The 22,917-nt window shown below is 38.6% G+C and overlaps 1 protein-coding gene and 1 long non-coding RNA gene across 2 annotated transcripts in view; both read right to left on the bottom strand.

Annotated features, from left to right (window-relative positions):
• The window catches only part of LOC139743653 (von Willebrand factor-like), a 14,426-nt gene extending 12,067 nt beyond the window's left edge, over nucleotides 1-2,359 (bottom strand). The window contains exon 1 of the mRNA XM_071654119.1: nucleotides 2,184-2,359. Coding sequence (XP_071510220.1) covers nucleotides 2,184-2,346 — 163 coding nt within the window. The 5' untranslated portion in view covers nucleotides 2,347-2,359. The remainder of the gene's footprint in view (nucleotides 1-2,183) is intronic.
• A 6,277-nt stretch (nucleotides 2,360-8,636) lies between these two features.
• LOC139743654 (uncharacterized) lies at nucleotides 8,637-22,890 on the bottom strand. The gene is made up of 3 exons (XR_011711770.1): nucleotides 22,656-22,890; nucleotides 16,059-16,177; nucleotides 8,637-8,784 (listed from the first exon to the last, which is right to left on the bottom strand). It is a non-coding gene; the product is annotated as an uncharacterized lncRNA (long non-coding RNA).
• Between the last annotated feature and the right edge of the window lie 27 nt (nucleotides 22,891-22,917).

The raw sequence follows: 22,917 nt of genomic DNA, 5'->3' as shown, positions 1-22,917 counted from the left end.
ATCTGTATATCTTAGTTAAAAGAGGAAAAGGCACCGATCTACCAGAAATTTGTCCCTGGAATGTTTTTGCGATGAAGGCTTAAAGTTTTTGTAATCTCTGCATGTCTGTATCAGTCTGTCCGTCTCTGACAGGGGTTATCACTGTCATTAAAACATAATGGACCAGACATTTGGAATTCTTTACCCCCTAATTTAAAACAATGTACGTCGTTGAACATTTTCAAACGAGAACTAAAAAACACCCTCATAATCCAGTATACTTCTGACACATAAATATTCATACCACCTGGTCAACACACACCCTAAACAATGAGTTCACGGCCATAACTGAAGTAACATTCACCTCATCACACTGATACACAAAATAACACTCAACGTACAAACCAAGATTCATCCCAGCACAATGCACACCGCACTGCACCGCACGCCCTTCGCACAAATTACTTCCCACTCAGTGAGTGGCAAGATTTTCTTTATGTATCTCTTTCTTGTGCCCTTCGCACAATTACCTCCCACTCAGTGAGTGGAAAGATTTTCTTTATGTATCTCTTTACCTGGGGCCATCTTCCTCGTCAAGCTTAGCTTATGATGATGGTCCCCTGCATTTCATTTTTTATCATTTCCTATTGCTTCCTTTTATATATAATATTCGCTCTTGAAAAAAAAAATGTATGTATGATCCAAACGTTACGAATATTAGCTCTGTAAATGACTATGTAAGCATTTTGTTGATTTGTTGATTTGTATTGATTTTGAAATGCAGAAATAAAAACTGAACTGAACTGAACTGAACTGAGATTGTTGCAAGCGGTGGGGATATCGATTTATGACACAAAACAACAACAATAAGAGCCATAGCAACAACAACTTCAACAACAACAACAACATCAACAATAATAATAATAATAACAACAACAAAAACAACAACAACAACAACAACAACACACACACGCATACACAAACAAACAATTTCCCATCACGCAGAGCGTCGCTGATCAACACGTGTTAACATGGCAGGTTCACTTTTTCTCAGTTTCAAAACCTAAGGGCCCCGCCTCCCTCCCCGTTTTCGATAACACTGGGTTTTTCATTTGTCTTTCCATGTTCCCATTATGTACACATGGGACACAAATGGAGTGGATTTTATCCTTATCCCTTCACATCGAAGTAAAACAAAACAAAACAAACAAACAAACAAACAAACAAACAAACAAAAAACCTTAAAGACGTTGTACGGGAGTCGCGACAATCCCGTAGGCTATGGGGCAAAAATGTAGATGTTAACATCAGCTGATGAATGGCTAAGAGATCGGTGGTGATAGTTCTCTCAGTCCATTGAGATTGGTTTGTGCCGAAAAGAAAAGAAAAAAAATCGAACATAATTATCTCCCCTATTAAAGTCATAAAGAGGTATCATTATTGTAAGTTGCCTGAATTTGATTGTCAGTTTTCACAAATATCTTAACAAAATCAAATGATGAAAAAACAGGTTTGTGAGAGTAAAGGCATACATAAGGCACACATCACAACACGTTTACAATGAGGTTTATCTTGCATTGATTTATAATACCATGAGCATCACTTATTTTGTTTATGGCCAAATGAACATCTACATACGTGTAATACATTCTATGATAACTTTTCTATTTTTCTTCAGATTACTTGGATACGCTCATAAGAAAAAAAACAACTTTCAAATCGAGATTAAGTCGATATCTGTCAATCACTGCATACATATCAATTACTTCAGGTACAGAAAAGTGCAATACTGAACTGAAGTCGACTTGAATAAAGATTAACGCAACAATCATCTAATTTGTAATTTACTTTTGGGAAGTATTACTTCGTCGCGTAAGATCACACAACAACAGCATTATCTTGAGTTAATAGTTATTCAATGATAGTGCACCTCGAAAGAACATAATTTATATTTTGTGTTCATGTTTGCATCAGACTTGAACGTTTTGAGAAGTAACCGAGTGACTGCATTTCCCTTGACCATTAAAAAAAAAAGTGTAGTTACTGATTCTCGGTTGTGTAGGTTGTGCAAGGGTTTCGGGCCAGTTTCTATTTTGGAGAGGGAGGACGGGAAAAAAGCAAGACAAAAAAGAAATAAGGAGGACTAGGATTTTTTCGGAAAGGCGGATGAGTCGGTAATAGGTGTGAAGGTGCATCGTACTTACCGCACTGCGCAGGAGTAACACACCGGTCCCCACTCCGGTCGATCACCAAGCCTTCAGGACAGTAGCAGCCAGGCCGACACACTGCTAAGCAGATTCTACGACTGTTGGGCGGGTCGCCACAGCGGGAGGGTCCGCACCCTGACCCACAACTCTTAAACACCATCCCATTTGGACAGCGATCTTAAATAGGAGAGAAACATCATACATCTCTGATAAGGACTCGGGATATCTTATCAACAACTACAACAACAACAACAACAACAACACCAACAACAATTCTGGCCATTTCAGCCATTTGTTCTTCTGGGCTCTTATACTTATACAATATCCCATCATGTGATGGCGGTGAGTTGGCTCAGTCGGTAGCGCGTCTGCCTCACGATCACGCGGCCCGGGTTCGAACCCGAGTCTGGACTGAGCAATGTTGTGTGTAAACATACCGTCCCCTCTAGCAAGAGGCAAAACACTCTGTCCCTCGGATAGGACATTAAATGGAGGTCCCGTGTATGAGAGAGTCACAGCTCATGCACGTAAAAGATCCCGCTTCATTCATTCATCGCAAAGAGCAGGGTGTCTAACCCGGTGAAGTGGTCCCACCCCACAACCAACTGGACCCCATGGAAGACCAGCTTAGTGTAGCTGAATATGGGCTATCCAGCCATCTTCACAGATGGAAATGAACAACAACAACAACAACAACAACAACATTCGATATGAGCGTGGGGAATAATTCCCGTATATGAATTTCAAGAGCTGATATAGGCCTATCGATGTTTGCTGTAACATGCTGTCGTGAGTTAGACTGATATGAAAACTTCAGTGTTAAAAAACCGCAATTCAATAGCCTGTTTGGCTTAAATTCATGGATATAGTATCATGAATATAGTATAGGTTTTCCCTGTCAATTTCCTACTTTTGTCATTCAAATTCATTAATGTGCATTCAAATTCACACGAAAATATTCGGGCGATCAAATTCAGAATCCGAGCAATCAATTTCATTTATGGGAGTTCTATTTCGTTGGGCGTTCAATTTCCAAATGCGCACATTGCATTTCTACTGCATTCAAATTCACGAGATAGTCATGTGATAGTCCTGATGAGCTTGTTTGGAGCATTCAATTTCATTATCCGGCGATCAAGTTCCTACTTCGTGCAATCAATTTAACAAAGAAAATGGAGTAGACTTTTTTTAAGAAAGGAGAAAGGGCATGCACAACCAATGAAGGCTTCCATTCATGTATTCTTTGGTTTCCATCTCAATGAATTTAAATTGTAAGGTCCAATCAGAAGTGCATTCAACAGCACAACGACAATCGATGATACATCATGTTGAAAACGCCTTTACACTACCCACATAATGACAATGCATGAATTTAAAGACAAACGACACACAATGATCTCACATAGTCCCGCACCCCGCAAAAGTAAACCAGTGATATAGCAATAAACAACAAACAAGACGTATACAATGTTCATGCTATCAGTTTCAATGTAGTCGATTTTTTTTTCAAAGGTGTCAACCAACCATCAGTATTATGCTCATCTGTATTAGGATACACAGTCCCTAATGTTTGTTTTTTGTTTCATTTTCCATCTGGGAAGACGGCTGGATAGCCCATATTCAGCTGTAACAGCTGGCTTTCTATGGGGGTCCAGTTGGAAGTAAGGTGGGACCATTTCACCGGGTTAGATACCCTGATCTTTGTGCAGTTGAGAGGTATAAATGATGTGAGATCTTTTATGTGCATGATTTAAGACTCTCGCACACACACGACACATGGCATCTCCATTTCATGTGTCCTGTCCGAGGGACTTGAATGTGCCTGTATATTCCTTTTCGTGGGGATCAAGTGCAAATTTTTTGATGAACAGGTGGACCTCTACAGCAAAATATCTTCATCTTAAATCCCAATATATTCAAAGCTAAAGGCCATGTCACTTCTTTCCGAGCAAGCCTTGCGTGCAACTTCCAAAGGACAATTTTTTACTACCTGGAGGTCCCCGTAGATGAGCCGCACATGACAGTACCTAGCACGTATCTCACCCGTAGTCGCCCGGAGGTGTGCACGCAAATCTTTTTACCCGCAACCATGTTAAGGCCTTGTCACACCTTTCCTAGCAAGCCTCTCGGGCTAGTTGGGTGTATGAATCTTTAAGCATACGGGACTTTTTCTGAGGGATTTTGGCGATTGAGTGCATGTGTCTTACTTGCTGGACGCGTTCTACTTAAATTCTACTGGCGGGTATACTGTGTGACCTGTGTACCAGTCGCGTGGGGCTGACAACTCGGTGAAGGAATTCCTCTGAAGGAATTGCAAAAGTCCCACTCCAACGCAGGTACTTCTCAGTACCCATAAGTCGCTCGTAACAGAAAACGGATCGGTTTCAAAGCTCTCACGCAGGTCACACACGCAAGTAAAGGCTAAGTAGCACGCGTTTAGTAGGTAAAGGCCGTGTCACACCTTTCCGGGCAAGCCTTGCGTGTGACTTGCAAAGAACAATTTTGACTACCCGGAGGTCCCCGTAGATATCCGCACATGACAGTACCTAGCATGTATCTCAACCGTAGTCGCTCGGAGGTGCACACGCATATTTTTTTTTTTACCCGCATTCGTGTTTAGGCCCTGTCACACCTTTCCGGGCAAGCTACTCGGGTTTGTTACGTGTAGGGATTTTCTAGCATACCGGACATTCCTGAGGGCGGAAAAGGATTTGAGCGAGTCAGCGCATGTGTCTTACTTGCTGGACGCGTTCTACTTAACTTATACTCGCGAGTATACTATGTGACCTTTGTACCAGTCGCGTGGGGGCTGACAACTCGGTGAAGAAATTCCTCTAATGGAATGGCTGAAATCCCACAGAATTTCATTATCGTGGCTGCATACGGGCTGCGAAGTACCTGCGTGGGAGTTGCCTGGGAAGTGCTGCCGCTAAGGGTCTCCTACTGGCGTTCTGCGTGGACCTCTACGGGTATTCCCGCGACTCACCCGGAAAAAGTTTTTGTCATGCTCAAAACTTGGCTGCGGTTAAATCGGACTTGCGTGAGCACCTCCGGGCAACTACGCGCGAGATACTGTCAGGTGCGGACGTGCGGAGACCTCCGGGGAGTAAATATGTTTCCCCGCAAGTGAAGCCGCAGAACTTCCCCCATACGGTATGACAAGGCATGAATGAAAATTTCAAACATTCTTGTTCGCCCGCTGAATATCTTCTACGTGCTGGAAACTACCTCCTCGCCACAAGCCCGCTTAGCTTGCCCGGAATGGTCTGACACGGCCTTAAGAAACAAGTGCGAAACTTGCAAGCATTCTGGAAAATCTCCTGCGTGCTGGAAAATACCTCCTCGCAACAAGCCCGCACACGGCCTTAAATGAAAAAGATGCACACACACGGTCCCAAACTATAAGTAAATTCAGGACTTCTTTTAATTTGAATGCAGTTATTTGGAACATGGTTGCCTTTTCTCGAATTTGAATGACCTACGAGATTCCGTCGCCAGCTTGACATGAATTTGAATGCTCATTGCTGAAACAAGTGCTCCTTTCTTCAATTTGAATGCTACGCTGGTGAATTTGAATGCTCCGACAGTGAATTTGACTGATCCGATAGTGAATTTAACTGCTCCGACAGTGAATTTGAGTGCTCCGATAGTGAATTTGAATGACCGGATTTTGAATTTGATTGCTCATTCAGTGCCGCGAGCGTGGAATGCGACGCAAATTTCATGAGTCAAGAATGTCTTCGCCAAGCGCAATCTTCACTAAATAGACAAAAAAAAAAAAATAAAGAAGAAAATTCATTTTTTGCATCAATTGCTGTGAGATTGTTGAAAGTGGTGCTCCTGTCCCCCATTCCCTCTGTCTAAAATCCCCCCCCTCTCTCTCTCTCTCTCTCTCTCTCTCTCTCTCTATCTCTCTATCTCTCTCTCTCTTTCTTTCATTTTCTTCAATATGACCTACCTAGCCCGCTTGGACATTCTTCCAGCGGTACACATCTCTGCCCGCCTGGCTGCTCCAACACTGTTCCCGCTGCACAGAAACAACCTGCAACACATTGTCGGGTGCATATCTGGGGGCCGGGGTTATCACAAGTCGAGGGACAAGCCGTGCCGCATTGATTGTACGTCATTCCCGAGGGACAATCTTCTGCAGGCATCAGATTAGAACGTGTATACATAGTTAATTTGGTGTCTTGATGTTTCAAAAAAAAATGAAGCAAATATATCTGTATATCTTAGTTAAAAGAGGATAAGGCACCGATCTACCAGAAATTTGTCCCTGGAATGTTTTTGCGATGAAGGCTTAAAGTTTTTGTAATCTCTGCATGTCTGTATCAGTCTGTCCGTCTCTGACAGGGGTTATCACTGTCATTAAAACATAATGGACCAGACATTTGGAATTCTTTACCCCCTAATTTAAAACAATGTACGTCGTTGAACATTTTCAAACGAGAACTAAAAAACACCCTCATAATCCAGTATACTTCTGACACATAAATATTCATACCACCTGGTCAACACACACCCTAAACAATGAGTTCACGGCCATAACTGAAGTAACATTCACCTCATCACACTGATACACAAAATAACACTCAACGTACAAACCAAGATTCATCCCAGCACAATGCACACCGCACTGCACCGCACGCCCTTCGCACAAATTACTTCCCACTCAGTGAGTGGCAAGATTTTCTTTATGTATCTCTTTCTTGTGCCCTTCGCACAATTACCTCCCACTCAGTGAGTGGAAAGATTTTCTTTATGTATCTCTTTACCTGGGGCCATCTTCCTCGTCAAGCTTAGCTTATGATGATGGTCCCCTGCATTTCATTTTTTATCATTTCCTATTGCTTCCTTTTATATATAATATTCGCTCTTGAAAAAAAAAATGTATGTATGATCCAAACGTTACGAATATTAGCTCTGTAAATGAATATGTAAGCATTTTGTTGATTTGTTGATTTGTATTGATTTTGAAATGCAGAAATAAAAACTGAACTGAACTGAACTGAACTGAGATTGTTGCAAGCGGTGGGGATATCGATTTATGACACAAAACAACAACAATAAGAGCCATAGCAACAACAACTTCAACAACAACAACAACATCAACAATAATAATAATAATAACAACAACAACAAAAACAAAAACAACAACAACAACAACACACACACGCATACACAAACAAACAATTTCCCATCACGCAGAGCGTCGCTGATCAACACGTGTTAACATGGCAGGTTCACTTTTTCTCAGTTTCAAAACCTAAGGGTCCCGCCTCCCTCCCCGTTTTCGATAACACTGGGTTTTTCATTTGTCTTTCCATGTTCCCATTATGTACACATGGAACACAAATGGAGTGGATTTTATCCTTATCCCTTCACATCGAAGTAAAACAAAACAAAACAAACAAACAAACAAACAAACAAACAAACAAACAAACAAACAAAAAACCTTAAAGACGTTGTACGGGAGTCGCGACAATCCCGTAGGCTATGGGGCAAAAATGTAGATGTTAACATCAGCTGATGAATGGCTAAGAGATCGGTGGTGATAGTTCTCTCAGTCCATTGAGATTGGTTTGTGCCGAAAAGAAAAGAAAAAAAATCGAACATAATTATCTCCCCTATTAAAGTCATAAAGAGGTATCATTATTGTAAGTTGCCTGAATTTGATTGTCAGTTTTCACAAATATCTTAACAAAATCAAATGATGAAAAAACAGGTTTGTGAGAGTAAAGGCATACATAAGGCACACATCACAACACGTTTACAATGAGGTTTATCTTGCATTGATTTATAATACCATGAGCATCACTTATTTTGTTTATGGCCAAATGAACATCTACATACGTGTAATACATTCTATGATAACTTTTCTATTTTTCTTCAGATTACTTGGATACGCTCATAAGAAAAAAAAAACAACTTTCAAATCGAGATTAAGTCGATATCTGTCAATCACTGCATACATATCAATTACTTCAGGTACAGAAAAGTGCAATACTGAACTGAAGTCGACTTGAATAAAGATTAACGCAACAATCATCTAATTTGTAATTTACTTTTGGGAAGTATTACTTCGTCGCGTAAGATCACACAACAACAGCATTATCTTGAGTTAATAGTTATTCAATGATAGTGCACCTCGAAAGAACATAATTTATATTTTGCGTTCATGTTTGCATCAGACTTGAACGTTTTGAGAAGTAACCGAGTGACTGCATTTCCCTTGACCATTAAAAAAAGTGTAGTTACTGATTCTCGGTTGTGTAGGTTGTGCAAGGGTTTCGGGCCAGTTTCTATTTTGGAGAGGGAGGACGGGAAAAAAGCAAGACAAAAAAGAAATAAGGAGGACTAGGATTTTTTCGGAAAGGCGGATGAGTCGGTAATAGGTGTGAAGGTGCATCGTACTTACCGCACTGCGCAGGAGTAACACACCGCTCCCCACTCCGGTCGATCACCAAGCCTTCAGGACAGTAGCAGCCAGGCCGACACACTGCTAGGCAGATTCTACGACTGTTGGGCGGGTCGCCACAGCGGGAGGGTCCGCACCCTGACCCACAACTCTTAAACACCATCCCATTTGGACAGCGATCTTAAATAGGAGAGAAACATCATACATCTCTGATAAGGACTCGGGATATCTTATCAACAACTACAACAACAACAACAACAACAACACCAACAACAATTCTGGCCATTTCAGCCATTTGTTCTTCTGGGCTCTTATACTTATACAATATCCCATCATGTGATGGCGGTGAGTTGGCTCAGTCGGTAGCGCGTCTGCCTCACGATCACGCGGCCCGGGTTCGAACCCGAGTCTGGACTGAGCAATGTTGTGTGTAAACATACCGTCCCCTCTAGCAAGAGGCAAAACACTCTGTCCCTCGGATAGGACATTAAATGGAGGTCCCGTGTATGAGAGAGTCACAGCTCATGCACGTAAAAGATCCCGCTTCATTCATTCATCGCAAAGAGCAGGGTGTCTAACCCGGTGAAGTGGTCCCACCCCACAACCAACTGGACCCCATGGAAGACCAGCTTAGTGTAGCTGAATATGGGCTATCCAGCCATCTTCACAGATGGAAATGAACAACAACAACAACAACAACAACAACATTCGATATGAGCGTGGGGAATAATTCCCGTATATGAATTTCAAGAGCTGATATAGGCCTATCGATGTTTGCTGTAACATGCTGTCGTGAGTTAGACTGATATGAAAACTTCAGTGTTAAAAAACCGCAATTCAATAGCCTGTTTGGCTTAAATTCATGGATATAGTATCATGAATATAGTATAGGTTTTCCCTGTCAATTTCCTACTTTTGTCATTCAAATTCATTAATGTGCATTCAAATTCACACAGCGCATTCACACGAAAATATTCGGGCAATCAAATTCAGAATCCGAGCAATCAATTTCATTTATGGGAGTTCTATTTCGTTGGGCGTTCAATTTCCAAATGCGCACATTGCATTTCTACTGCATTCAAATTCACGAGATAGTCATGTGATAGTCCTGATGAGCTTGTTTGGAGCATTCAATTTCATTATCCGGCGATCAAGTTCCTACTTCGTGCAATCAATTTAACAAAGAAAATGGAGTAGACTTTTTTTAAGAAAGGAGAAAGGGCATGCACAACCAATGAAGGCTTCCATTCATGTATTCTTTGGTTTCCATCTCAATGAATTTAAATTGTAAGGTCCAATCAGAAGTGCATTCAACAGCACAACGACAATCGATGATACATCATGTTGAAAACGCCTTTACACTACCCACATAATGACAATGCATGAATTTAAAGACAAACGACACACAATGATCTCACATAGTCCCGCACCCCGCAAAAGTAAACCAGTGATATAGCAATAAACAACAAACAAGACGTATACAATGTTCATGCTATCAGTTTCAATGTAGTCGATTTTTTTTTCAAAGGTGTCAACCAACCATCAGTATTATGCTCATCTGTATTAGGATACACAGTCCCTAATGTTTGTTTTTTGTTTCATTTTCCATCTGGGAAGACGGCTGGATAGCCCATATTCAGCTGTAACAGCTGGCTTTCTATGGGGGTCCAGTTGGAAGTAAGGTGGGACCATTTCACCGGGTTAGATACCCTGATCTTTGTGCAGTTGAGAGGTATAAATGATGTGAGATCTTTTATGTGCATGATTTAAGACTCTCGCACACACACGACACATGGCATCTCCATTTCATGTGTCCTGTCCGAGGGACTTGAATGTGCCTGTATATTCCTTTTCGTGGGGATCAAGTGCAAATTTTTTGATGAACAGGTGGACCTCTACAGCAAAATATCTTCATCTTAAATCCCAATATATTCAAAGCTAAAGGCCATGTCACTTCTTTCCGAGCAAGCCTTGCGTGCAACTTCCAAAGGACAATTTTTTACTACCTGGAGGTCCCCGTAGATGAGCCGCACATGACAGTACCTAGCACGTATCTCACCCGTAGTCGCCCGGAGGTGTGCACGCAAATCTTTTTACCCGCAACCATGTTAAGGCCTTGTCACACCTTTCCTAGCAAGCCTCTCGGGCTAGTTGGGTGTATGAATCTTTAAGCATACGGGACTTTTTCTGAGGGATTTTGGCGATTGAGTGCATGTGTCTTACTTGCTGGACGCGTTCTACTTAAATTCTACTGGCGGGTATACTGTGTGACCTGTGTACCAGTCGCGTGGGGCTGACAACTCGGTGAAGGAATTCCTCTGAAGGAATTGCAAAAGTCCCACTCCAACGCAGGTACTTCTCAGTACCCATAAGTCGCTCGTAACAGAAAACGGATCGGTTTCAAAGCTCTCACGCAGGTCACACACGCAAGTAAAGGCTAAGTAGCACGCGTTTAGTAGGTAAAGGCCGTGTCACACCTTTCCGGGCAAGCCTTGCGTGTGACTTGCAAAGAACAATTTTGACTACCCGGAGGTCCCCGTAGATATCCGCACATGACAGTACCTAGCATGTATCTCAACCGTAGTCGCTCGGAGGTGCACACGCATATTTTTTTTTTTACCCGCATTCGTGTTTAGGCCCTGTCACACCTTTCCGGGCAAGCTACTCGGGTTTGTTACGTGTAGGGATTTTCTAGCATACCGGACATTCCTGAGGGCGGAAAAGGATTTGAGCGAGTCAGCGCATGTGTCTTACTTGCTGGACGCGTTCTACTTAACTTATACTCGCGAGTATACTATGTGACCTTTGTACCAGTCGCGTGGGGGCTGACAACTCGGTGAAGAAATTCCTCTAATGGAATGGCTGAAATCCCACAGAATTTCATTATCGTGGCTGCATACGGGCTGCGAAGTACCTGCGTGGGAGTTGCCTGGGAAGTGCTGCCGCTAAGGGTCTCCTACTGGCGTTCTGCGTGGACCTCTACGGGTATTCCCGCGACTCACCCGGAAAAAGTTTTTGTCATGCTCAAAACTTGGCTGCGGTTAAATCGGACTTGCGTGAGCACCTCCGGGCAACTACGCGCGAGATACTGTCAGGTGCGGACCAAGTGCGGAGACCTCCGGGGAGTAAATATGTTTCCCCGCAAGTGAAGCCGCAGAACTTCCCCCATACGGTATGACAAGGCATGAATGAAAATTTCAAACATTCTTGTTCGCCCGCTGAATATCTTCTACGTGCTGGAAACTACCTCCTCGCCACAAGCCCGCTTAGCTTGCCCGGAATGGTCTGACACGGCCTTAAGAAACAAGTGCGAAACTTGCAAGCATTCTGGAAAATCTCCTGCGTGCTGGAAAATACCTCCTCGCAACAAGCCCGCACACGGCCTTAAATGAAAAAGATACACACACACGGTCCCAAACTATAAGTAAATTCAGGACTTCTTTTAATTTGAATGCAGTTATTTGGAACATGGTTGCCTTTTCTCGAATTTGAATGACCTACGAGATTCCGTCGCCAGCTTGACATGAATTTGAATGCTCATTGCTGAAACAAGTGCTCCTTTCTTCAATTTGAATGCTACGCTGGTGAATTTGAATTCTCCGACAGTGAATTTGACTGATCCGATAGTGAATTTAAATGCTCCGACAGTGAATTTGAGTGCTCCGATAGTGAATTTGAATGACCGGATTTTGAATTTGATTGCTCATTCAGTGCCGCGAGCGTGGAATGCGACGCAAATTTCATGAGTCAAGAATGTCTTCGCCAAGCGCAATCTTCACTAAATAGACAAAAAAAAAAAAAAATAAAGAAGAAAATTCATTTTTTGCATCAATTGCTGTGAGATTGTTGAAAGTGGTGCTCCTGTGGGGAAATCGATTTTTGACACGAAACAACAGCACATACACAAACAAACAAACAAACAAACAAACAAACAGTGAAGTTCGTCACAGCACGGGGTTGGAGCTAATGTCATTTTGCCGCCCTAATACATCCCAAGATGGGACAATTTTCATGCTTTCTTTATTTGAAATAAAAAAGAATTGTCCAAATATTTCATCCATTATGTGTGAACAAGATTGTTGAATTTCAATGAACTGCAGGATCTCCCTCGCTCTCCCCCGTTCGGTCCTTTCCCATAGACTTAGTACACTTTTATATTAACAGAATGTGTATAGAGATATTTTCATTTCAGTTCTAATAATGCAAAAGCTCCCTCGTGTGGGAGGGCTTGGGGACACCCCTTCCATCCCCCCTCCCGCTACCTAAGCCTCCCCTCTATACAGTACATAGATTTTGGCTACCTTAGTCCACCAAAAGTGTGCACCAGAATGTTGAATTGCAATTATAAAGATGCAAAAGCTCCCTCAAGTGGGAGGGGATGCCTCCTCCCGCATCCTTCCCCCGCTTGGTCTCCATCCACAGATGGCAGACGTATACTATACTTCTCTGAGATTCCCGGATATTTCATCAGAAGAGTGCGCCAGATCAATGAATATCAATTGTAAAAATTTAAAAAGCTTTTAGGTACCAAGCGTGCTCGTGCTCGTGAAAAGCACACGGCAATAGCAATCGAATCAAAGCATCTGACATGAGAATGTCATAGTTTTGTAGTCAAAGATGACAAATTATAAACTGAAAAACAACTTTTGAGCTTTCAATGCAGCAATTTGACACGATGTTGTCATTTTTTAAAGCGGATTTACGTATCATTTCCCTCCCATACTTCTTTTAAGCAGAAAATGAGAATTTGAAGAGATCCGTGTGTATGTCACCTAAAGATAACAACCAGAACAGTTCACGCTCATTGTGAGGAACTTTTGTGTGTGTGTGTGTGTTTATCACGTGCTTTTCTTTTTGACATCACTACAAAAAAAAACTTCATCAAAATATGAAATGCTTCTTAATCTGAAATTTTCATTCTGTTGGACCTCCCCGTATCTGTTTGCTTTAACGACAGATCAAATCGATGTGATAGTCTATCTTACAATTCGGATGTAGCCGCTTTATATAACTATCAAATATATATTGACTGCGGATTGATGAAATTTAATACGTTGTACAAATAAAGTTTTAACGAGGAAATATACTATGATTGGAAGCAAAGCCACAACTTTAAGGTATTATTCAAGAGAATTGTTATGATAAAGAAAGACGATTCCTTTTAACGAGAAAAAATATTGGGTAATGTTCATTATTCCGAAAGTTTGATAATCCAAAAATTAAAAAGGGTTAGTTTATCAGAACATTAATTTGTTCCGTTTTTCCGAAAGTTCCTCGTTTCGGAAATGAATAAGGTTTGTTAATAAGAAAATTGAAAAGAAAGGGCTTACTAACGAACCTTCGGATTTAAGAACCGTATTTCACATTCGGAAATAAGAACCTTCGGAATAACGAATATTATTTCATGTCCGCAGTACGCACCATTTGAATCAACAAACTTTCATTTTCTGATTAACGAACCTTCGGAATGATGAACCTGCGGGAAAGCGAACTATGTACTATTCCATCAAAATTCAGACAAAGTGAGAAATATGAAATCATTCTAAATGATCACAAACAAACACGTGCGTAACTGATTAACAATCATTTGCTATAAAAGTGACGACGGAAAAAGTTCATGAATATTCATATATTGCTTTGGGTATATGGACTCCTAATTCTTACGGTCCTCAGTGTTTTATTGACTAATCAAATCAAGTTCAAGTTGTTTTATTATGTTCATCTCTAACAAATTGAGGATACAAAGAAATGTTTGGGCAATGTTGGGTACACGAATAATGTCACGAAATCAGTACAACAATGTATTGAACATAATAACATGTAATAAAGACAGAGGAAATTACAAATAGAGATACGATAGAGATACAAATAAATTTTATATCATTATGGTTAACTCATCATCATCTCTTGTTGTATCACTTTATCTATCTCTATTCCATCAATAAGATACAATAGAGATACTGGTAAATGTTACACCATTATGTTATCATTATTGTTAGACAAATCAGTCAACCAGCGTCATATTATATGATACATCCAAACACACGTTCAGTATATAAGTCATTTATCACATTTGTATCTTGGAAATACGATCTTGAGTAAATTACTCAACTTAATCAACTGTATTTTTACACAACGTGTTACTTAAGGGGCAAGTCCACCTTCATAGACATGTGGATTGAGTGAATGAGGAATATTAGTAGAACACATCAGTGAGAGTTTAACCCGGGTGATGTGGTCCCACCTCACATCCGGCCAACTGGACCCCATGGAAGACCAGCTTAACGTAGCTGAATATGGAAAATCGGACAATCCATTCAAAAATCATGACTTTTTGACGTTTCTGCTCAGTCACTGCTGGATGGGAAGACTACTACAGCTTGTGATGTCACATGCGTAGAACGATGTAGAAAATATAAATAAAAATCCACATATTTTCACTTTTCTCACATAATGAAAGAACGCTTGACTTGCCTTTTTCCGAAGGCATGGGGAATAATATTACCTTCAACATACGTTAGTGACAAGTCGGGGCAATGTGCACTTAAAAGAAATTGCAGAATTCTCTTTATATATTTTCTTTAAATTGTTCTACACCTGTAATATACACAGTTGTAGTCTTCTCATCCAGCAGTGATCGTGCAGAAACTTAAAAAATTCATAACTTTTGAACGGATTGTTCGATTTTAGCCAAACTTTCACTGATGTGTTGTACTAATATTGCTGCATTCACTCAATCCACATGTATATGAAGGTGGACTTGTCCTCTAACTGCTGTACATGAGTGATTACGGAAGAGCGATGGAAAGGAGTATGTGCTTGCAAGCGTGTCGGTAAGTGTGTGTGTTCGATCACAGAAGAGAAAGGAATGCAACTCGTGTTTTCATCGATGTTGTTGGTTTTCTTTGTAATTTTGCTTTCATCCATTGTTTAATTTCAATACTACTGACACCGGGAAGACCTAAGGTTCAACATTATCTAAAGTGTGTTAATCGGTCTGCCTTGAAAAAAGTTCAGTAGAAGAAAGAAATAGTTTTTAATCCTATTGTGACCCGATGAAGTGACGCCTTGCCGAAGATCCAATTATAAAAGGAAAAAAAACCATCATGACAGTTAATTGTCGTAAGAGAAGAACTTTCAATTTCCAGTGAATGCTGCGAGTAATGGTCTCTCAATATATTGCTAGACACGTCTTAAGTGCCAAAGCTTTGTAATCAGATATTTAATGCCAAATAGGCCTGGTTGGCTGGTAGAAATGTTAACAGTTTACAATTATGACACACTATATATATATATATATATATATATATATATATATATAACTTGAGTGTGTCACAGCTTGGGTGTGATTGTTGTATATAATATGCATGACACCTGCATAGTACAATGTGCTGATTGTTTTTGCCCGGTATACAGTATATAGTGCTAACTACTTCCGGCATACATAAACTCACGTCTTATGCGTAAAGCACTGGTCAAGATGAGCACGGGAAGAAGGAGAAGAAACGATATCAAAAGTCTCTTCATTGCGGCCGGCAATTTCTCAAGTGGATGCCAGATATCCAACGACGAACTGAAAGAAAAAAAAATAAATGTGTGTAGAATTAATGAAACGCCACGCATTCACATGGACAACCACTCTCCGAACAATATGATTAAAATGACGTGCACGGATGACCTTCCGTACTTGACTGTTTTTGGGGTTCATTCCATCTATATACCACCTAAAACTGGAGGTGGTTATGGGTCCTATGTACCGAACAATGTAACAGCCATGGAAAATTCACCAATCGTGGAATACTATCATAAAGAAACGCAGGCTGCCAATGATATGCGTTTGGCTTCCGACATGCGATGACTCATTCTTTCATTGAAAGGTTTATTTATTCATGTTTTACATCGTAACCCAGGTAGTAAATTGCACATAGTAACTTTACAAATGATAATTATGTCAACTTTTAAAATCGTAAAATAAACTATTAACTGCAAATTAACTAACATAATATAATCATCAAAGAGATATACACTGATCTTAGGCATATGCCATAAAAATGTAAGGAAACTTAAACTTGAATGTAAGGAAATTTAAACTTGAATTTATTTTTTTACATCGTAACCCAGGGAATGAATTGCACATAGTAACTTTACAAGTAATAATCATGTCAACTTTGAAAATTGTACAATAAATCATAAACTGCAAATTAACTAACATGAATATAATCATCCAAGAGATTTAAGGCCCATGCCGTGAAAATGTAAGAAAACTTAAATGAAATTAAAGTACAAAGTAATCACTAACAAATATATCAAGAAATATCAAAGGAAGCATACAGGTGACTTTTAATAAAACAAAAAGAAAATCTAACATACTTCATTCTTACGTTTTACAGTTACAAATTATTGAGCATACACGTATAATAGAAGTAAATGAGGGAATGAGGTAATTATACAAATGAAAACGTAGCAATATTATGACAAACACGAATAGAGACATTTTCCACACCTTTAAAAACACAGAGAACTAAAAAAGAAAAAGCGCTATGGCGACTGATATGCCTCCGCCATTTTCCAGTAAGACTACAAAACATCTTGTGTGGGACGACACGTTCACATGTCATGATTGATAAAGAGAAAAGATAAAACGACATATTTGGAAGTTTTATTGTACACTCCCAAATACTGAAATGTATTTAAAGTCCCCCCCCCCCCACCCGTATGTTTGGTGTTAATCTCTATATCATTTACATTTCTCTTATAAGGTTAACCTGATTACAAACTCTTCTGTATGCCTTTGCAACATGTGATGTGACAATCATTGTTAGAACAATTACATTTCAGTAACTATCTCCTGACTTGTAACACGAGTCCAGGCTCTGTTGCTCTACTTTTTAGCGTTCCATTATGTGAGGAGCATTTTTTCTTCATATGTGAGTGTTCAAATAGCCCTTGCTTATCCAAGCGCTGGCTGCTGAGAAGACCTCTATGACAGCGTCCTGCAGGCAATTGAACCATTAATCTTCGCAATCACCTCTCAATAAGCTGATAATAATGATATATTTACAATGATTTGCATAGCGTCTTTCCACATTTATGTGGCCAATATTAAATGTCCATTCTCTTTCATTTATTTGCTATGTCCATGATGATATCACATTCTTTCTACTTACAGCGCATTAGCTTGATATCCAATGATCATCAGATATTCTTTCGGTACAGTTTCCTTCGAAAAAAAAATTGTACCGACTTTATCAAACAAAATAGTCAAACAGAATTCTAACATTAAAATCGAGGAGAGTTACAAAATACATACAATAAAGTGAGACAGCCGTGGAATTTTAAAGTTTCACAAACTATCACGAAACAGCGATATTAAAAGACACCAAACATGCAAAGGGGACCAAGAATTGTGATGACGTCACGGTCTTTCGAGTCCCTCGTCGAAATCTTTACCGAATTTTCTTTATAGCGTAAAATCACACAGAAAATATTTGCATGCACCATATCAATTATTTCATGCTTTCCTACGCTGCAATTATGATTATCTGAGCGGATATAAATATATTTTTCAATTCATTTATTTTCATTCTTCTCCTTTTTTCCAACAGAACACAACAGAGTATAGATCAGGAATTTTATCACAAACGTATACATTCAGCTTTACAAAGTATATCAAATGATACAAATAAAGTTATATATATGCATGCATATCTGCAAAAAATACAAGTTTATATTTCAGTTGAGAAAAAAAAATATATTTTTATCAACCACTCAAAGGAAAATCTAATGAAATACTTATTTGCATATACTTTGCACAAATATAATTTAAGACGAGACGGAACAAAACAGGAGACACACAGCGACATGACACGACTAGACAGAATGGATGGTAAAAATGGAAGGAAAGAAGGGGAAAAAAAGAATGCCTACACGCTGATCAAGGAAACGAAAGAGGAAATTGAAGAGGGAATTGAAGAGATGCTTCAAACAGCTGGTGGCTGCACATAGCCGTTCAAAGAATATGATGGCTATTTCATTATAATGAATTCAGAGATTAATTGATTGATGGTTGGATGATGAAGGTTAATTGGAGGTTTTCAACACAATTCATATATGATCAGTTAAGTATTTCTACTATTAAAATAAGACAGAAATATAGAATGTTACATGCAATGTATAAAATTGCTCATGGGGTTTACCCCCAAAGTCTGTGTGAGTTGTTTTCATTTAAATATACAAATTATTTTTTCAGATGTAATATGTTAAAATTTGAGTTATGTAGATTTTCAACTAATTTCAAACGTAGGAGTTTACAGTACAGGGGATGTAAAGTGTGGAATGATCTCCCAGATAATATCAAGATTATGAGTTTTAATAATTTCAGGTCTTATTTGAAACAGCAGCAGTTCTAGTTTGATATCCACTGCGTTATATATCATATTACATCATATCAATTATCATAACGTTTCCTATTATGTTACGCGATGAGTACTATTGACATTTGTTTTATATCAATCTCTTGTCAATGTCTGTATTTTTTTTATTCATATGCTGTTATATGTAGATATACTTTTCCTTTTCTTCGTGATTTTTTTTCTCTTTTTTCTTATTTCAATCATCGCTATATATTACGATGTTACTGAATCTATGTTTCGTTCTGTTATAATGTATACATGCACGGACTTGCAGAATAACAGCCGATGGCTGAGCAAGTTTCCTTTTTATTATCGTGTTGAAATAAAATGAAAATGAAATGAAAATGATGAGCCCCGTGCTGATGAGACTTAGCTAATGAAAACGAAACATCAGAGAGGGTTTAACAGAAAGGATTTCAATTTCCGCTTAAAAGAATACAAAGATGGAGATTTTTTTATTTCGTAGCTTAATGAATTCCAGAATCTAAGGCCTGTGTATATGAATGTATTCTGAGTCAATAAAGTTCTCAGGAGGGGTAAATGAAACTCATTAGATTGCCTAGTGGGATGATTATGAAAGAACTGGTTCCGTGTAAACATTGAATTGAATATACAGGGAAATGCATTTGCTTTGAAATTGAACATAAACAGACCAAGTTGAAAAAAAAAACAAATCTTTGATTTTCACAATCTTATTTTTAGTAAATAACGGATCTGTACAGGAACGTGGCGGGACGCCACAAGTAACACGAAGTGCCCTTTTTTGTAATAATAGTAATCTATCTAATAAAGTTTGATGGGCGCTATACCCCATGCTAAATGTCCGTAATTAAGATAAGGTAAAATTAGAGAAAATACAACGTCAGCAAAGAAGACAATGGAATATGAAACTTGATAACTGAATAATATGTGGCCTCCATGAAAGTTTATCGTCCACTGTAATCCCGAGGAATTTTATATAGATACACATTCTAATTGAGTGTCATCAAAAATATTATCTTTGCGTAAAGCTTCTATGGAATTGCTAGATAACATTTACTTAGTTTTCAAAAGATTAACTGATAATTTATTAGCTCTTATTCACTGGGTCACTTTTTTCAATTCGGAATTAACAATGTGTACGAGAGTATCTGGATTTTGATGTGAAAAAAAATTGAATCATCAGCAAAGAGTATAGATGACAGCACGTCGGATGATCTGCAAAAGTCATTGATATAAATGATAAAAAGTAAAGGTCCTATAAATAAGCTACTGTGTGGGACGCCATATTTAATGAATTCGAGGCTTGAAACGTTCTCGTTCACAGATACGTATATTGTTTTCGGTTTTGCAGGTAGCTCGTGAACCACTCCAAGGCCTTCCCCCGTATTCCATAATGAGACAATTTGTAAGGAAAAATTTCATGATAAATTGAATCGAAGGCCTTGGAGAAGTCCAGGAATATACCAATAAGATGAAAATGATTATCAATAGTATGCGCGGCGTGGTCGATAAACTTCAAAAGGGCATGTATGGTACTGTGTTTCCGACGAAACCCAAATTGAGAATTTGTAAAAACATTATGAACATTCAAAAACATTGATTGTCCTTTTTACATATCAATTTTTCCAAAATTTTAGATAAGGATGAAAGCAAAGAAATGGGGCTGTAATTACTCATATCAGAACCATCTCCTCTTTTAAACACAGGGAAAACCTTAGCTACTTTCATAAAATCAGGAAAAACACCACATAATATAGATCTATTAAAAATATATGAAAGTGGATCAGCAATTGAAGATATAATTTCCTTAAAAATAAAATTACTTATATAATCACTACCAGCACTTCGCTTATCATTCATTGCAGTAACGATATCAATAATTTCATATTTCGTAGTTGGAACAAAAAAATGGAACTAGAATTGGATGGACTTAAAAATGTTGCAAAATGCGTATTTGACTGTGGTACTTTTTTTGCCAGATTCTCCCCAATCGTTGAAAAATAAGAATTAGAAATATTAGCTATATCACTGGGATCTTCAAATATTTTGTTATCATATCTTATTTTTGTAATATTTTATTTCTTTTTTGATATATTCATGACCTGGTTCAATACCTTCCATGTATCCTCCATATCATGTCTATATTTTTCTAACTGAAACATATAATATTTCCTCGTTTCCATCCGTATAATCTGAGTGAAAATATTTTTATACGAAGTGTATTTTTCGTTTAACTTCTTTTTTTTTCATTTTGAATCTATAATATAACCTATTTTTCCCATTACAAAATTGAACGAAGAAGAGATTTTGAAACCCATGGAAACCTGGGGGATGTTTTATAATTAACTAACTTTATATCTTTTAATTTAGGAATATATTCATCTAAACAATTATCAATATTTATCCCTGAAAAATTATTAAATGATATATTACCATCATCACTATTCTAAACACTAGACCAATCAGTTCTATCTAAGCTAGCACCAAGGCTAGCCAAATTTTCTGGTGTAGCTCTACGTCTGGTTGAAGAAAAACAAATCTTGTCAACCGAATACCTGAGATCAAAACGTGCTATAATAGGGAAATGATCGGTCATATCAGATAAAATAATAGAAGAGCTTAACATTTGCACAACATTAGTAAAAATATTATCAAGAAGGGTGGCGGAATGATTTGTAACACGTCATGGATTAGACGTGAAATGGAAAAAAAAAATCAAGATTCATAATATTTTGTGCACAACCCACTTGGAGAGCTGTAACTTGATGACGTTATTACCTCAAGTTATTTGCCTACAGGGTTATGACTAATATCACCTTAAACTCATGTTAAATTGAAAAATTCCATTTAACGAAACAAAACCCTCCTCTATTTTGTTTACTCAGTATTTGATTTTACTCTATTACCACCAAACAAAGCTAAGAAAATCTGCAAAAACAGCATTATGCATGTATGATGAATTTATAAGCTATAGGATATCGAAACAAAGACAAAATCTAATGCTAAAACGTACATTCAAGAAAAAGGGAACGTTCGTGCAATTTATTGACACATTAGTTACGGACAGAGCACCATGTCTGCTGCATATTTTGATTTAAAAAGATAATACTATCATATCTAGCCCTGACTCATGAATGTTAAACAGACTTAAGTAGCATTGAGTAGTGAAGCTGTTAATATCTCTATCAGAAAATAACGCTCCAGACTTTAGAACAGCGTCTGTTTTACCTCAACTCTCTCCCTCTCCCTCTGGCAGGCATACACACATACTGACAGAGAGATAAAAAGAGGGGAGAGCGAAAGAGCCAGAGAAAAAGAAAACGAACTTTAGTGGGGGAGAGACTTCAAAAACAAAGCAGAGCAATCCAATATCAAATCAGAATTAATTATAAACTCAGGCAGGAGTAACATCTAAACAGAAAATAAAATATATACAGATTCAATCGTTTATTTTACAAGAAAAAAATAAAAGTTTTTCTATTTCTTGGGGGATGAAAAGAAAACAAAACAAGCAAATGAAGAATTTAAGAATAAATGAATAAATGAATGAAAGATCTATACCACCTGAATGAGAGCACTTTTCTACGTCGCACATAAAATAATATTCTAGAGTATGCAAATAACTTATTTAGGGGTAAGTAGACCCTACGCACTTGCCTTTGTTTGCTTGAAAACGCTTTCTGGCAATCAAGTCCCAGCACAGAAAATGGTGTACGTCACTGACAGAAGTCTCGATCCCTTCTGGCAATGGTGTTGAACTGCGTATGCTATAAGGGTATATAAGCACAAATCAGGTCCAGGGACCAAGTGGCTGCTGACCTCGGGGTTACGGGGTATGAGAAATGTTATTACAAGAAGCCGCTGCTTAAATTGCTATTGCGTGGGAGACATCCGTATACCATTGATTTTCAAAGACATC

The sequence above is a fragment of the Diadema antillarum genome, unplaced genomic scaffold (assembly GCF_040938485.1).
Source record: "Diadema antillarum isolate AM-2024a unplaced genomic scaffold, OU_Dant_1.0 seq00001099_RagTag, whole genome shotgun sequence".
In the NCBI taxonomy this organism is placed as follows: domain Eukaryota; kingdom Metazoa; phylum Echinodermata; class Echinoidea; order Diadematoida; family Diadematidae; genus Diadema; species Diadema antillarum.
Note: the sequence above shows the minus strand (reverse complement) of the source record. Positions and strands in the feature narration are given on the sequence as shown.